Source organism: Cygnus olor, chromosome 3 (genome assembly GCF_009769625.2).
Source record: "Cygnus olor isolate bCygOlo1 chromosome 3, bCygOlo1.pri.v2, whole genome shotgun sequence".
Taxonomy (NCBI): domain Eukaryota; kingdom Metazoa; phylum Chordata; class Aves; order Anseriformes; family Anatidae; genus Cygnus; species Cygnus olor.
Genome location: NC_049171.1, coordinates 59,719,794 through 59,736,368, shown reverse-complemented (window position 1 = coordinate 59,736,368; position 16,575 = coordinate 59,719,794). Strand labels below are relative to the sequence as shown.

Sequence of the window (16,575 nt, the reverse complement as noted above, 5' to 3'; positions counted from 1 at the left end):
CGTCCTTTAAATGGTTGGATTCCTGGCTTTGAGATCTTGTCTAGAGGCTGACCTCCAGGAAACAAGAGCTGAAAATGACAGATGCAACTCATATTTGTTTACTCACTTATCAAATTTGGTCAAGCAGATAAGAAACTATTGTGTTTTATGTCTTCTTTCATTCAAGACCGGGAATTATATGTAGTGTTTTGCTTTAGCTGTTTATATGCCATGCAGAGGAAAGCAAAACCTAGGTTAAAAAAACCCACAGCAGCTTATTAACTGCTTTTAACCATTAAGAAGTAATTCTGATACAACAGATCATATTTTTAAAAATATATATTTCTGTTTATTTGCTGTCCTCTAACAAGATCAGAAAGGCCTTTCATTTTGAATATACAGACATCTTTGAGTAAAAACCCAAAGCTTTTAAGTTTTGTCCCTCCCCTTCAGTATGTGTGCAGAAGTCAAAACAGGCCAATGTACAGTTATGCCAGTATGCTGCACGGGGGGAAGATGGGAAAAAGAGAAGTCATGCTGCTCCTTCTCTTTCCATTTCAACTAGTGCTTGTCGTTTTTGTCATTTAAAGGCTTTCCTGATTAATGAGGTCAAAAGCATTTTTAATGAGATCAAAGATATTGTGGAAAACACAATAAAAGGAATAAAAAGCAGTAGTGAAAAGCAACACTGAATCTGACAATGCCAGAAAATTATACTTTTTTTAATTAAAATTTTGATGTAAAATATCCACACATTTGCACCCTTCAGAACTTTATATAGCTTGGATATATTGATATTTTGGCTTACAGCAGTGCTGTGACAGCCAGTGAGGAATCTATATAAAGAATTGTTATAGAAATGCTATGGCTTGCCTGATTGTAGGGTGAGTGGGGCAAGATGGACATGGAAGCACCAGGAGGAGTGTCAGAAAAAGGATTATAGGAAAGGCTTGGTGTCACGGCACCTGAGTGAGCAGGCTGTCAGATTATGTCTGTGTACAGCTTTTCTGGACACCCAGATTGGGACACAAAGGACAGTTGAGGAAGTCAAAAGCTAGCCCATGGTTACCAACTGAAGAAGGCCCACAGGCTGTCATTTTTTATCTATGAACTAGCTTTGCTAGAATTAACATATCACGAAACAGATGGAAATAATACCTCTGGCCTGGTCCTATGACTTCTGGTTGGAGTATGAAGGACCAGTTCTGGGAATGGACAGTAAAATGTTGGTACCCAAGAAGAGGCTATGGTGAAGCTGATGACTTGGTATTGAAGGAAGACCTATGTTCAGTGGTAAATGATGTCATCCATTCATGTTGCTGGGATATGTGCACACTGTACATGTATCTTGTCTTTCTTTTCTGGGTTCTGTAGAGCATAAAAGTTCAATGGTGCTACATTTCAGCAGAGCAAAATGTATTAGGATCTGAAATTTCTCCTTTACACTGTCATCTTGTAAGTTTGCACTCTAAAATTATATAAAAAATGAACAATGACTGAAATATGCAACACGTCAGCTTTTGTACTGTGGAAGATAATCCTTGGAAGTGACAATATGACCACTTTAATTCTTTATCGCAGAGCAATAAAGTAAGTTAAGATTTAAAAAAAAAAAAAAACAACTCTACCTTTCCAATAAATTTTCCAATAAATTAATGGATAGAAACCATAGAAAGATAATCCTATGTCATTGCACTTTTAAGATCTGTTATGGTTGAACATAAACTTTCTTGGGTGTAAACGATGAGCAGTCAGATTCAGCTGTATTTTGTACTCTGCTGAGAATATTTCCACTGCCTGGAATGTATCTTCAAGCTATTCCTCAAATACTTTTGCCCCTTGATCATGAAATGAATGCGCTTTAATAAGAAAATTTTGGTTATGTTGAAGGAGTTTGAACTCAAAAGCAAAGTAGTCTTTTCCAAAACGTTACAACTATTAACCTTTTCAATCTAGTATTTGCAACTCTTGCAAATGCAACCACATTTTGCACCTTTCCCCAGCTTTTCCTTTATACCATGTTATAATCTTAAATATCCTCCTCTGCCTGAGACAGCAGAAACGTTACCCCTCAGAACCTGTAACTGTCAAAAATGTGATCCCATCTGATTATCCTGCCTTTCCTTAGTAATCATTTTCTTCTTCTTTCTACATGATTGTCGCACACTCCTGAAGACTGATAGTCATCTAACCTAAATGTAGGCATCTAAGAAGCACTACATCTGCTTTAGTAATTTGTATCTCTCTTTGTACTCGTTGTAGAAAAATAGTCACCTTCAGAGATTGTTTATCTCAACAGCTTATTCATTTTAGTTGAGATGAATTGTTATTGTAGATGCTCTTGCTCTTGCTACCAAGAAGAACTTCTAATCACTAGCATAAGGTTTTACATTATTTTAGATGCAATTTTTAGGTACCTGAGATGAGAATTACTCAGCATAGATGAATCCCACAATATGGAGAAATGGTATGATCTTTGGACTCCAAAGAACTTGCATCAAATGACAGTTTTCTGGAACTAGCAGTTAGACAACTTCTAAGGACCAAATCTTGACTAACAAGAGCCCTGAAATGAGATTGTGGATCTAGGCAATGGTCCATGGAGCTGCTACTGAAGGCTTGCCTGAAAAGCTGCAGCTGGGAGAGTGCAGTGGGACAAGTAGATCGTGGAGTCCCAGAGGCACACATGCAGTTCCATGAGGTCCTGCCCTGGAGCACATCAGAAGGGAAACAGGTCAGAAACTGCGAGCAGCTATTAGGTTATCCTGTGGAGGTGACTTACCAGGGAAGCTTTGGCTTAGAGTAACCTCAGCTATGCCACTGACACTGCAGAAGCGTTAAGGTCATCCCAACATCATGGCTGCACAAGATCACCACAGTCTAGTTAGTGTAAATGAAAATATTAGAAGAATTTTTCAGTACATAGACCAATAGTTCTACTGAAGGATAATCTAGCCAAGATATAATCAATGTTTATTCACTGCAAAAGTAACAAGCAGCTTCCACACACAGGCTACTGGTGAACTTCATCCACACCTAGAAGGCAATTTTCCTTGTTCTTAACCTATAAATCAGTTTTGTGCACAGCTCAGCTCAGAAAGTTTCAGAAATTATTTTTTCCTCTGGTGTCCTGTTACCTGGAGGTGGCATTTTCCCAAAGAGCTTCCTTGCCTTCTGTTTACAGAGTGTCTTCTCTGGCAGAGCAACTTTAATGAAGTCCCAGGTTACATTCTCTCATTAGCTCTAATCATAGGCAACACAAGTTATTTCTCACTGTGAAGGGGACATACAAATGAGAGGTGTCAATGAGACCATGGGGTCTCTATTCGAACCTGAGATTTTGATAAATTAGGAGAGCAGAAGAAAAATGCCTCTTGCCATTGTCCAATCAGATCATGGGTTAGATCTAGTGATGTAGAATGTACCTAACTGCAATCTCAAAGAGTCATCACATAAATGAAGTGCAAAGGGTATTGTTAACTTCCTTATCAACACATTTAATTAGTGACCTTATTAAACACTTCCCAGATGGCTACCTTTTTCAAAACAAATGAATCTCCAGTGGGTGATTTCATATGTTTCAACTTCCCTGAAAACTTCTGCAAAGCAATTATTCCAACATTATGAAAGGATCTGTCTTGTTGGTAAAACTCTATCTATTCATTTTGTAACCAATAAATACATCAGGTTTACAACATCACCTCCTCTCATGCTTCAAACAAAACTGGCAGGTTTCTTGCGGCTAGTTTAGGACTCACAGATGGCCACCTGTCCCCTCTACCTTGGTGCCTGTATCTCGTGTTTTGGTGGTTTTGACACATTGGTGCAGCCTGTGGGTTGTAGCCTGCTATGGCCTCATACATACGGCCTCCAGCTGAGCCTCACGGCTTCCCCCTTGGTCACCAGATTCAGTAGCACAGGGCAAGAAGATGAGCACTGACTGTCTAGGCAGAACCCTTCCAGAAACCTCACAAGGCAACCGTTGCTCCAAAATGGAGTATTTTAAACAGCTAGATAAAAAAGTACATTAGTGCAGTGTTCAAACAGAAAGAATGAGCTCTCAAACTGTGTAAATATTGCAAAGTGTGTGGCTTTTCTAGATCATTAACTTCTCTAGGCTGTACAGACTGTACTCCCTCTCCTCCTGTACATTACATTAATACTCATTTCGACAAAGAAGAGAGGAGCAGAAAATGCTAGGTAGTCAAACACAAGATAATTATTATTCTATGGAAGGCTTTTATTTACATATTTTTTCTGGTCATCTTAGTTATCTACAGACTTCAGTGTAACTGCATCATCTAAAGATCTAATTCAGAAAAATACTATGCCTCTCTCTTAGCACTTTTGGACTAGTTGTTTCCATTAGACATAGCCTAAATTTGATAACCTTCTATGATGGAGTGACTAGCCTGGTAGATGAGGGAAGAGCACTAGATATTGGCTACCTTGATTTCAGTAAGGTTTTTGACACGGTCTCTCATTAGTTCCTCATAGACAAGCTGCAGAGGTATGGACTGGAGGAGCAGATTGAGTTGACTGAAAGATCAGATTGAAAACTGGGTAAATGGCTGAGCCCAAAGGGTGATGATCAGTGGTGCTAAGGCTACACCTGGGATCAATATTGGGCCCAGTCCTGTTCCACATCTTCATTAATGATCTGGGTGATGGGCTAGGGGTGTACCCTCATCAAGTTTGCAGATGACACAAAACTGTGAGGAGCTGTTGATAGAAGAAGGATCATGCTGGCATCCAGAGGGACCTTCACAGTCTGGAGAAATGGACTGACAGGAACCTCATAAAGTTCAACAAGGAAGAAGTGCAAAGTCCTGCACCTGAGGAGGAACAACCCCAGGCACCAGCACATGTTAGGAGACACCCAGCTGAAAAGGAACCTGACAGAAAAGGATCTGGGGATCTTGGTGGACACCAAGTTGAATATGAGCTAGAAGCATGCTCTTGACACAAAGAAGGCCAATGGTATGCTGGACTGCATTAGGCAAAATATTGCCAGCAGGTGGTGGGTGGTGATCCTTCCCTTGTACTGGGCACTGGTGAAGACACACCTGGGTCCAGTTCAGGAATCCTCTGTAAAAGACAGACATGGGCATACTGGAGAAAGTCCAATGAAAGGCCATGAAAATGACTAAGGGACTGGAGCATGAGGCAATAGACACAAACTGAAACACAGGAGGTTCCATCTGAACATCAGGAAACACTTTTTAACTGTGAGGGTGACTAGGCAGTGGCACAGATTTCACAGAGAGGTAGGGGAGAATATTGCAAATTCATCCTTGGAGATATTCAAAGTCCGTCTGAACATAGTCCTGATCAACAGGCTATAGGTGGCACTGCTAGAGCAGGGCAGTTGGACAAGACGACCTTCAGAGATCCCTTCCAATGCTACCATTCTGCAGTCCTGCGATTCTATTAAGTTGAATTCTTATAATATTTACTAAGTTTTGCTTAGTGTTATTTAGTCTTGCATAACTAGATTTTTCCAACAAAAATAAATTTCCTTCTTCGTAGTTATTTTTTTTTTTAAGATCTTTCACCTTAATGCTGCCATGTTAAATGCAGCATAGCATATAGGTAACTGAAAATATTTCTGTGATGTCCATGCAATAGCCTCTGTAAAACAAATTCATTTCCTAAGACACACAATCCACAGTTAAGTGGGAACTCCACAACCGACTCCTAGATGTCCAGTCTTCTTATTTCCCATAGTTATAGGGAAAGTTAGTCTCCCTAACATTACAATCACAGCATACTGACCGAAAGATATCTATCTGTTAGTTAAAAAGAGATCACTGAATACAGGGTGTTGTGTGACTTATACTCTTTGGACTTCCTCTGTTACCAACAGGAGAAAACAATTCTTTGAGAAAATTTGAACATCCTTTATGCTTCATTGCTGTGATTTCTGCTTTACTGAAGCCACTTCAGGGGAATAAAAGAGGTTCATCTTCACAATGCATTATTGGAGCCATATTTCATGTTAGTAATCAAATAGTTCTTTCCAACCAATACTTAAGAACAACATGGAAATAACAAAGCACAACACGAAGTAAACACATGGGCTATAATGAAACCAACCTATTAACAAGCAAAACACAGCTTTCTCACCACACTGCCCATACAGCAGTACCTGGTGTAACTAATTCTCAAAGACAATTTCTAAGGTCCTTTCAGCAGCCTTCCCTTAACCCAGTTATAGATCTTTTCTCGTAAAGATTTCAGTTCCTGTAAATCTGTTAGCTGTTAAACATTTCATTTCTGAAAGGTGTCAAGCTGCTCATCACTGTGTGCTGCACCATGCTGAAAAGAGGACCAATTGTGAGTTGCATGGGACGCTGCTGTCTGAAGGTAGTGCTCTTTGACATGTAGCCTCTTTCAACAGCTATTTGTTTGAAATCTAATACAATTTGGTCTGCACAGATTTCTGCACAGGTTTATATTTTAGTCACTTCTTTCAATTAAGGATCATCTGTGTGAAGCTTGCATATCTTTCACTTGGTTAGTTAAAAAAAAAAAAAAGGTTTCTAGGCATGCTTGTCACAAAAATGCTGACAGATCTCAAAGATATTTCTGTGGTACACTGTGACAGTTTTACTATTTTTTTGAGTCAATAAATTATTCTGCTGTAGATAATCCCAGAGATTTGTATTTTATTTCCAGTAGAAAGTTCCCTCATTTGCCTTTAAAATGACTACCATAAAGGTAGACTCCATTAAATGTTTTTACATTTCCCTTATTTAATTTTAAAAACAATTATTATCTTCTGCAGTGTTTTCATGGCATACTGTATTTCTCATTCAATAAGAATCCATCCTCTGCTATGCTGAATAGCAAACATTTATATTTGGACTTGTAATGCATCTCCTTATATATGCACAAGGTTCAGCATTAATATCTGAATATCCACCTCTGATCTCAGAGGACTCAATTTATTCACATCAATAGTGAGTTAATTTTGTCTTTTCTTGTAAGAAAATATATATTGCCTTTCATGTGGTTTGTTTATTTATTTATTTATTTAGAAATAATAGATTGTCCAATAACAGGTGATAGATTGCTCTAAAAATCACACTTCTTTTTATCCATCTTTATTGTTCACTAAAGTATAGGGAAAGGTTTTTTTTACATCATACAAAGCTGTGGCTACAACCAGCATGAGAGAAAGTGCTGTTGTGTCCCATTAAATTAAAAGATGGTAATCGTATGTTTATTAAATATTTCATTTCAAAATTTTATTAAAAGTTGTAATTATTCAAAACTGTGCAAGTTAGAATGCATCATCTGCTACAATAAAGAAAAAAGTTAGCATCTTCCCTTCACCTCTACCTTTAGCCTCTCTTTTCAAAGACTGTTTTTGATATGACTTATAGCTATCTTAAGTCACCAAAATAGCTAAATTATACATGAGGGTAAAGGAATTAATAGAGAAAACAAAAATAATGGTCTTGGGAATACAGATACTTTGTTTATCTCCTGTCTGTGTAAATCCCTAAATTATACTTTTTTTTTTTTTCCTTAAAAACTACTGGGAATTAAGTGTAATGTCATAAAAGAAAAATATTTTTCCACATTTCATTAATCCAAGCCAAGTTTTAAAGAGGGTATGCCTTTTAAAGATACTGCAATATTGCTGGACAATAACAAAACAGGAAAATGTCTACTTAAAAAAAATCTATTGATGATACTACTACAACAGATGCAGGTAGGATTAGCCTATAAAACTGACTGACAAGCATTATTTTTAATATTTTGATGCTCTGTTTCTGTATTTTCTTCATTTGAGGATGATACCTGTTGGAAAATTCAGTGGACTAAGATGCTTCCTAAGTTCTTTCTGAATTGATTCCTTCCGAGTCCAAAATAGGAATAGATGTGGAAGAAATGGGTCTGGTTCTCTGCAGACAAATTAAGGGAATTTTTACTCTAAAATAATCACTAGTGCATTCACTTATAGCTACTGCAGCTTGACCACAGTCTACTATAGGAGACAAGATTTAAACCCTTTCAGCTAGTGGAATGATAATTATGCAAAACGTGTTACAACTGATTTCCACCAGATATGTTCATTGCTAGTATGTTATGGTCCACAAAAGGTGAATTTAGCATCATAAATAATTTGGAAAAGGGGGTTTGGGCAGCTGATTAGTGACTCAAAAGATGAGCATTTAGGTATATAGCTCACTAACTGAAACCTCCAGGAAAGCTGAGATATGTGAGCTGGCAAAACATTTCTCTTTTAGAAAACATCAGTGTTCTAGGACTGAAGAGACAAATAATTCCTGTATGGTGTTTGCAGACTGAAGTGAACTTGTGGGGTGTCTTTGTCTGTGTATCTTTTCCTTCTAATACTCTAAAATGATGGATATTAACATCTATATATAATGCAATCACAATATTTTACAAAATACTCTAGATACAACAGAATGCATTAAATAAAATTGATGTTATCATGTAGTTTATTTAATTTAAAATGTAATTAAATTTACTTTCAACTGCCTTGTTTTAAATGTTATTTGCAATGAATTTTTAATAGATGTACTATTTCAGAAGAATAACGGGCTGCAGTTCATCTCTATTTAAGCCAAGAGAAAGTTTGTCTCTGAATTACTGCATTTTCCTCAGTAATTTAATTCATGCTCTTGACTAACTTTGTCTTGTCTTCCAGTTTAGGACTTGGAATCTTCTGGAAACTCATGAAAATTATATCTACATATATGTCTGCATATCCAACAGAAAAATCTGATCAAGGATTGATTATGCTTTCCGTGAATACCTCGACAGATTTGACTGATTGTTCTGAGTTTGGAAACAGGTCCTGTCCTGACAGCTCCAGGTCACCCGGAGCACGAGGGGTATTGTATCTCTTCATGACTGCAGCCTTCCTTCTCACCATCTCAGGGAATCTGGCCATAATTGTTTCCATCTCCTATTTCAAGCAGCTTCAGTCCCCGACCAATTTTCTCATCCTATCCATGGCAGCCACGGATTTCCTACTGGGCTTTGCCATTATGCCCTACAGCATGGTGAGATCTGTGGAGAACTGCTGGTATTTTGGGATGACGTTCTGCAAAGTTCATTACAGTTTCGACCTGATGCTCTGCTTAGTTTCCATTTTCCACCTTTGTTCTATTGCTGTGGATCGCTTTTACGCAATTTGCCACCCTCTGCATTATGCCTATCTGATGACCATGAATGCCATAAAACAAATAATAGCAGTGTGCTGGTCAGCACCAGCGGCTTTTGCTTTTGGTATTGTTTTCTCAGAAGCTTATGCTTCTGGAATTGAGGGCTATGAAAATTTGGTCAAATGCTCGAGCTTGTGCCCTGTTGTGTTCAACAAAGTGTGGGGGGCTGTTTTCTTTACAGTTGGTCTATTTGCTCCTGCTTGTATTATGATAGGAATCTATGTTAAAATTTTTGTAGTCTCCCAAAAGCACATATGTGAGTTGAGCCAAGCACACAAGCACACAAAAAGTGATATGGAAAATGAGCTTTCTAAGAGTAAAGACAGGAAAGCTGCCAAGACTTTGAGTGTAGTTATGCTGGGTTTCTTAATATGCTGGTTTCCTTGCTTTTTTGCAATCTTAATTGATCCATTTTTAAAATTCTCTACTCCTGTACCTTTGTTTGATGCTCTAACCTGGCTTGGTTATTTAAATTCTCTCTGCAATCCATTAATATACGGCTTTTTCTATCCATGGTTTCGGAAAGCATTTAAATATATTGTAACAGGTAAAATATTCAACTCACACTTCCGAACAACAAAACTTGTATCTGAGGATCAGTCACACTAGTAGATTCTACAGCTGACAGCAGATCTAAAGGTGAAGAAGAAACAGTGGATTACTGGATATTCACATTTCAGTAACCAGTCTGAAACATACAATTTGAATTTTGCAGGACAGTACTGTAAAATTATCTCAATGACTATTTCCTTAATAAAATCAGACTCTTTATATTTTGATATTTAATTACCACCTGTGCTGACTCTTACTGCCTTAGTAGTGTTTGCTAAGTTAAGTTGTTCTAGAATCTCCTCATGCATGGTTTTGTTATTTCAGGAAGTATGCAGTCCATAAACTCAATACAACACCTAATTATGTTTGAATACAGCAAATCTTTCTTGAGGTTCATCATCAATAATCTCATAAACTGAATACATTCCACGTTAGCATGGTGATAGTATTTGCCATCCTTTTGTGACTGGGGTGTTAATATATAGATAGAGTCTGCTGTTATTCCCAAGCAGATATAATTTCAGTATAATTTTGGCTTAAAGTTGCTCTTTTCCCCTGAAATCAGTAGAATCAGGTTTGCAGCCCTTATCCTCAATATGTGGATACCCAGGAATGAGAGTGCTACTCACACTTGTATGTACATGCTTGTGCTTTCTTAGTTTTGATGTCAGGCTCCAGACGCTATAAAATATTCTTTCTTATAGCTCACCCCGGATCCCCTCCAGCAAACCTGAGCACTGAACTGGAGCCTCTAGTGAGGTCTTTGCCATGCTAAGCTCCCTCTGAAGTCAGTAAGGAGTCACTGCCAGAGTTCACATCAAACACATGCTGGGAGCAAGGTAGGCTGAGTTGTCATTATTGAACACAGCTACTGCAGTCCCTTTACTGTGCACATTTCCTCCGTCTTACCTTTCACAATATGCATACAGTGCATACCGTACTTTTATTAAAGTTGGACTACCAAAAAGCCACTCCGGTATTTAATCACTTGTTGGTTTATCATAGCTGTATTGGTATGGCATAGCAGCAATGGCTGTTCATTTTCTTTGCTGAAGACATTCTGTTTTGGATCTGGAAAACCCCAGTTTCACTCCCACCACAAAACATTGGAGACAGCAAGGAGATGGAAGGTCACAGTCTTGTCTGGGGTGGTGTGTAAGGCTCTCACTTTCCCTAATAACAAACGTAGCCCCCAAGGCTTACAGAAAATACAAATGCTCTCTGTGCACTAGCTGAACAGTTAGAGCTGGGAACAGAGTAGGACTTAATGCCAGAAAGAACTGAGGCACCTAGAAGCTGGATAAGACACTGCCCCATGTCATTGCTTTACAGGTGTCCAGGTGGCAATGCAGACCTCTGGATGAAACAGTGAGGCACTGTGAGTGGTACCCAGGGAGAACAAGAATGCTGAGCCCCAGGTTGCTTATGATCAATGGCTCTGGAAAGCTAGATCTCTTTAACATAGCCCAGTGCTGACATTCAGGCTTGTCTAGACTCATCTTAATCTTATTTTGCTCCTGCAGTGATTTTCTGAGGGCCAGCTCTGGGACAGCTCTGGTGAAGCGTAGAGCAAACATTTTACAAGATAACTTACTGGCCAGGGTACCATCTAGGATGCTATCAGAAGATGCAGGAGCTTACTGCTGAGCCCCATGAAATACACAGAGTTTGGAAACAATACAGAAAGTCCTCAGCGTGCTGATGTCAGCAGGGAGAAGGAGCTCCATGCCAGGCAACGGGGGACACTACAGGGCTGGTGTCACAGCCACATGTTCCAGGTCATGCCCGCATGTGGCTCAGTGTGGCTTCTTTAGACAAACTTCTGTGCCATCAGACCAGCCTTTGTGTAAAAATAGGAGTGCATGCCTGCACATAGCGCAGGTGGAAGTCCATGAGAGGTTCATAGTGAAGGCTAGCAAATGCTGAAGGTCCCTGATGTCCTTCCAGCAGTGAAGTCATGATTCAGATACAGAATCATAAAATAGAATAGAATAGAATAGAATAGAATAGAATAGAATAGAATAGAATAGAATAGAATAGGAGTCATAAGGTTGGAAAAGACCTCCGAGGTCGTCAGGTCCAACCATCCCCCCTACCACCAATGTCACCCACTAAACCACGTCCCTAAGCACCACATCCAACCTTTCCTTAAACACCCCCAGGGACGGTGACTCCACCACCTCCCTGAATTAATATGAATGAATGTGAGTCATGCCACAAAACACGTGATGTAACACTAGACTTGAAAGCAACTACTTATCCTTTTTAAGCGTCTTCACAATGTTTGCTGCCAGCAGTGATCACCACTGAACTCAACTATTTGGCAGAGTGAGTTTGAATCCCTCCTGCTACTTCAACAGAAATGTGTTAGGTTTAAGTTAGGTGTCTAATTAAGTCTTTAGGTCCACATTAAAACATTTCTGAAAATTCTCCTACGTATTAGATGCCTAGCTGGTGACACGATGCAGTCAGAGACATTGTAAGTAATGATTAAATGACTTCATCAACATATAGTATAAATCATTCATAGTCAGCCCATTACATTACATCTCCTACAAAGACAGCATTTCTTCCAGACTGCAAATCCTCAGAGAATGACTTGCAGTTATCTGGGAGGCTTCAGTGTGTCATATCCTTGTATCATCCAGTGTGTGCCCTTGGATGTTAAAGGAGTATCTGCTTAGTCAGCCTTCCTACACAACTGTCAGGCTGCAGCTGGACCTGACCTACCGGAGTCGTTTTTTCTGGCCAAAGTGTCTTGCAGATCTGTCATAGGGTTGGGCTTAGTTCCTGGATGACTTTGCAGGATGCCATGCTGTTCCACCTCCTCCTAAACTTTACAGAAGTCCTAAACCTGGTGCTAAACAAAGCACTGTTTTGCATGAAACCTAGGGCAGCAGAGTAACAAGTGGTTTTTGCAGACCATGCCTACTGGCACACAGAATTAGTGTCTGTGGTTTTTGCTATAATATTCACCACAGTCAGTTCAATGAGGTACACATTTATATTCAGATGCAAAAACTGCAGATCTCTTCAACTTTTCTCTTTAAATATCATGGTAAGCTTTTTTTTATGAAACACATGGTCACCCATTAATTTATTTTTTCATGTTTTAGCATGAATTGTGGTCTATATCAAATCCAGGCTGTGTTCTTCCCCTCAGGGCAGCAACCACAAGCTTTAGGACTTCTTGTATCTTTTTTATTGTGAGTTATTCCAGCAAGAGTTAACACTGCCTTGGAGGATATATTTGCAGTCTGTCATTCAGGAGGGAGTTCAAGCTCCTACATCCAGGTGGGGACCCTGGTCTGAGAGCACCCCAGTGGTCCTCTCCCTCTCTGGAACATCCCAGTGAACATGCAGGGCATCTTAAGAGCATCCTGGCCAGCTAATCCAGACTCTGCCTCCCTCTTGTTCAGCATCTAACAGCAACATTCAGAGACATCTTCAAATTCGGTGATTTTTACTGAAATAATTGCTGTATTTCTATACTTAAATAGTTTGCAACTCATCAACTGGCAATTGTTAGCTTCAGTGCATGACTGTGGTCAGAATAGTTCATTTCACTGGCTTTTGTTCGTTTCTTTTGGGTTTGTTTTTTTTTTGTTGTTGTTGTTGTTGTTCGCTTGTTTGTTTGGTTTGATCTTTTGTGTCACAGCCTAAATTGTGTGAAAGGGTTTTCTACCCCCTTGTGGAGTCTACACGCAAGAGCAGCTCTAAAAAAAATGACAACATACGACATCTGTTTTGTTATTTATGCAGTGTTAAGTAATAAATAAATAAATACTTGGGTTGCAAAAACATGAGCTGAAAAATTTCTGATAAATAGATTGATTTATTTTTCAAGGTCTGCCCTTTTTTCTGTTAAAGGTTCTGTTCAGGTTTCTGTTTGTTTTGTTTTTTTTTTTTTTTTTTTGTTTGTTTTTTCCTGTTAAAGGTTTCTGTTAAGGTTTTCTGTTGTACCTTAGTACTGCAGAACACTTAGCAAGTCTTTAGCATTGGGTCGCAGATATAACTGTGGTTCTGGAGGCAGGTGTGTTCTGGAGGTGAAGAAAGTGAGCAACAACGTAAGACATACAAATGGCAATTCCCCAAAGACACTGCTGTTACATTTCCAAAGTAAAATCTTCGAGATTTAATTTAAAGGTTTTGGTTTATAGACATTAATTTTTGTATGAAAAATGAAAATATGCCAAAGAAGTCATATAGTTTCAGGTAAATTAATGCTCAATAGTCAGTGTCCAAGTTATAGTGTTTTTTACACACACACACACACACGAAAACCAACCCCTAAATGCTTTAATCAGCTTTATAAAAATGAAAAAGTAAAATAAGTAAATGAAAAAAATAAAGTAACTGGTCCATGAAACTCCTGACAAAGGGGCATGTACGGATGTGAACAGAATATATTAAAATAATTTATTTATTCTTCCTTTTGCATAACCAAATCAAATCATCTTTGATGGTTCAGCAGGACCAGGGAGGTGATTGTTCCCCTGTACTCAGCTCTGGTGAGGCTGCACCTCGAGTGCTGTGTTCAGTTTTGGGTCCCTCACTACAAGAAGGACATCGAGGCCCTGGAGCATGTCCAGAGAAGGGCTACGAAGCTGGTGAAGGGCCTGGAACACAAGTCCTGTGAGGAGCGGCTGAGGGAACTGGGGTTGTTTAGTCTGGAGAAGAGGAGGCTCAGGGGAAACCTTATCGCTCTCTACAACTGCCTGAAAGGAAGGTGTGGGGAGCTGGGGGTCGGCCTCTTCTCACAGATAACTAGTGATAGGACTACAGGGAATGGCCTCAAGTTGCACCAGGGGAGGTTTAGGTTGGAAACTAGGAGACATTTCTTCTCAGAAAGAGCAGTCAGGCATTGGAATGGGTTGCTCAGGGAGGTGGTGGTGTCACCATGCCTGGGGGTGTTCAAGGAAAGGTTGGACGTGGTGCTTAGGGACGTGGTTTAGTGGGTGCCATTGGTGGTAGGCGGATGGTTGGACCAGGTGAACTTGGAGGTCTTTTCCAACCTTAGTGATTCTATGATTCTATGATCTTCCCAGTGGATTGGTTGTGTGTCCGTCTTCATGGCTGCAAGCAGCAACAAAGCATTGATGAGGCATTAGACTGACATAACAAAAGATGTGTAAGTTCTCAAGAGACAACCATGAGTCTTTTTGGCTATATATAAATTGAGAACATTCCAGTTATTCTTGTGAGAAAGGAGTGTTTTCAGTTGTGTTTTAATTGCATGTTTCCTCCAAAATACAATAATTAGAAAAAGAGCACCAAAGAAGCATTGGATTTTAATTACAGAACAGATATTTAAACACATTTTGCTGTCTCGCTCTGAGTCAGGATATTTTTCTAACTGAAACTACACTGGCGTAAAGAAAAAAAGAAAGCTTGAAGTGCTGCGGAGAACATAAAGCATAGACAGGTTAGATGGAATACTTTGTCTCTAGTTGTATGGAAGCAACTAAAGCCCTGTAGGAAAAAAAAAAAAAAAAAAAAAAAAAAAAAAAAAAAGACAGGACTCTGAAATAATAACTACTGTAAAATTAGTTTCATTCTACAATTAAGAGCTATGTAGACCACTAAGCTGGCACTCTTTTTCCTTTGTTATTGATATCTTGGAGTGCTCTGGGGCATAGTCTGGAGAGGGAAGGTGAAGCCTGCAGGTGCAGGTGTACCTTCAGGTACACTGCAGGTACTTGATGCTGGCGGAGCTAAGAGACAGATTTTGTTCCTATGTCCACCAATTCAGATGCCGAGTGACAGAATGTGCCTGCCTGCATTTGTGTCTGTCACATTTGTCTCTACACCTGGTCCTAAAATACTTCTGAAGATACACAGATATATTTAAAATAAATCAAGAAAGGCAAGATTTGATCCAAAGACAGGATCATGTGCTCAGAAACATTTTTTCACCCCAAATTTCCCCAACAGATCATGTTCTTCAATGTTTAAGCAATTTTGTTTTATCTGTTTTTCTTCCCCAGGACTGGCTGTGTTGCACTACTTCAGCAAATTCTCCATACTCCCGGATCATGACTTCATCCATCTGGAGCTCACAGACTGGGTGACACTGCTTTGACATTGTTAAGATTTTAGGGCCTAGAAAGAGAAAATACAATTAACAATTTAGGGCCTAGAAATGCAAGGTGTGGGCTTTGCCCCTGTGCTACAGCATACATGCACGTGTGTTGATCTGTCCTGTACACATTCGGGGAAATACGTCTGTGGCTGCTTCCAGCCATCATTTCCAGCAACCCACACTCCCACTAATTTCTAAGTTTCTGGTCTGCTTTGTGGCCATACCCGCCTTTTTCTGACAGTCACATTATGCCCAGCCAGGTACAGCCAGGTCTACCAAATCATGCTGGTACTTTCACGGTCTCTTCTGCAACATCTTGTGGTGCAACTGTGTGTAGCACCTCTCCTTTCTGTCCAATTTCTCTCTCTTGACCATAATTATACCTTGCTCGACCCGTTCCATTACATCACCAGAATGACCATGCCTATCATGGAAGTAATTTTCTTAGATAGCTAGTTAGTTCTATTCTTGTTTGGCTTTAGCATGGTTTTCTGAGTTAAATACTGACATTATTGGAGAATATATGGCATCCATTGCCTGCAGTAGCTTCTGTGTTTCTCTCATACTTGACAAATTCTGCAGAATGCTGGCTTCTCCCCTTGCTTAATCTTTTCCAGGCATAATGATGATAGAAGTATAAACCCATATTTTCTGCAGCAAGAAAACATTCCAGAAAAATTACAAAAATTCTCCACGAATCATAATCATATCATAATCAAATGCAAGAAACACGTTTCCTCTGACAAACAGAACAAAGTA

At 39.3% G+C, this 16,575-nt stretch overlaps 1 protein-coding gene across 1 annotated transcript; it reads left to right on the top strand.

The window, feature by feature from the left end:
• The first annotated feature begins 8,753 nt into the window (after positions 1 to 8,753).
• TAAR2 (trace amine associated receptor 2) lies at positions 8,754 to 9,791 on the top strand. Its single transcript, XM_040551108.1, has one exon. The coding sequence runs from the start codon at positions 8,754 to 8,756 to the stop codon at positions 9,789 to 9,791; it is 1,038 nt and encodes a 345-aa protein (XP_040407042.1).
• Positions 9,792 to 16,575: the final 6,784 nt, after the last annotated feature.

Excerpts from the sequence above, each read along its gene's own strand:
- TAAR2 (XM_040551108.1), top strand. The coding sequence starts at position 8,754 with ATGCTTTCCGTGAATACCTCGACAGATTTGACTGATTGTTCTGAGTTT.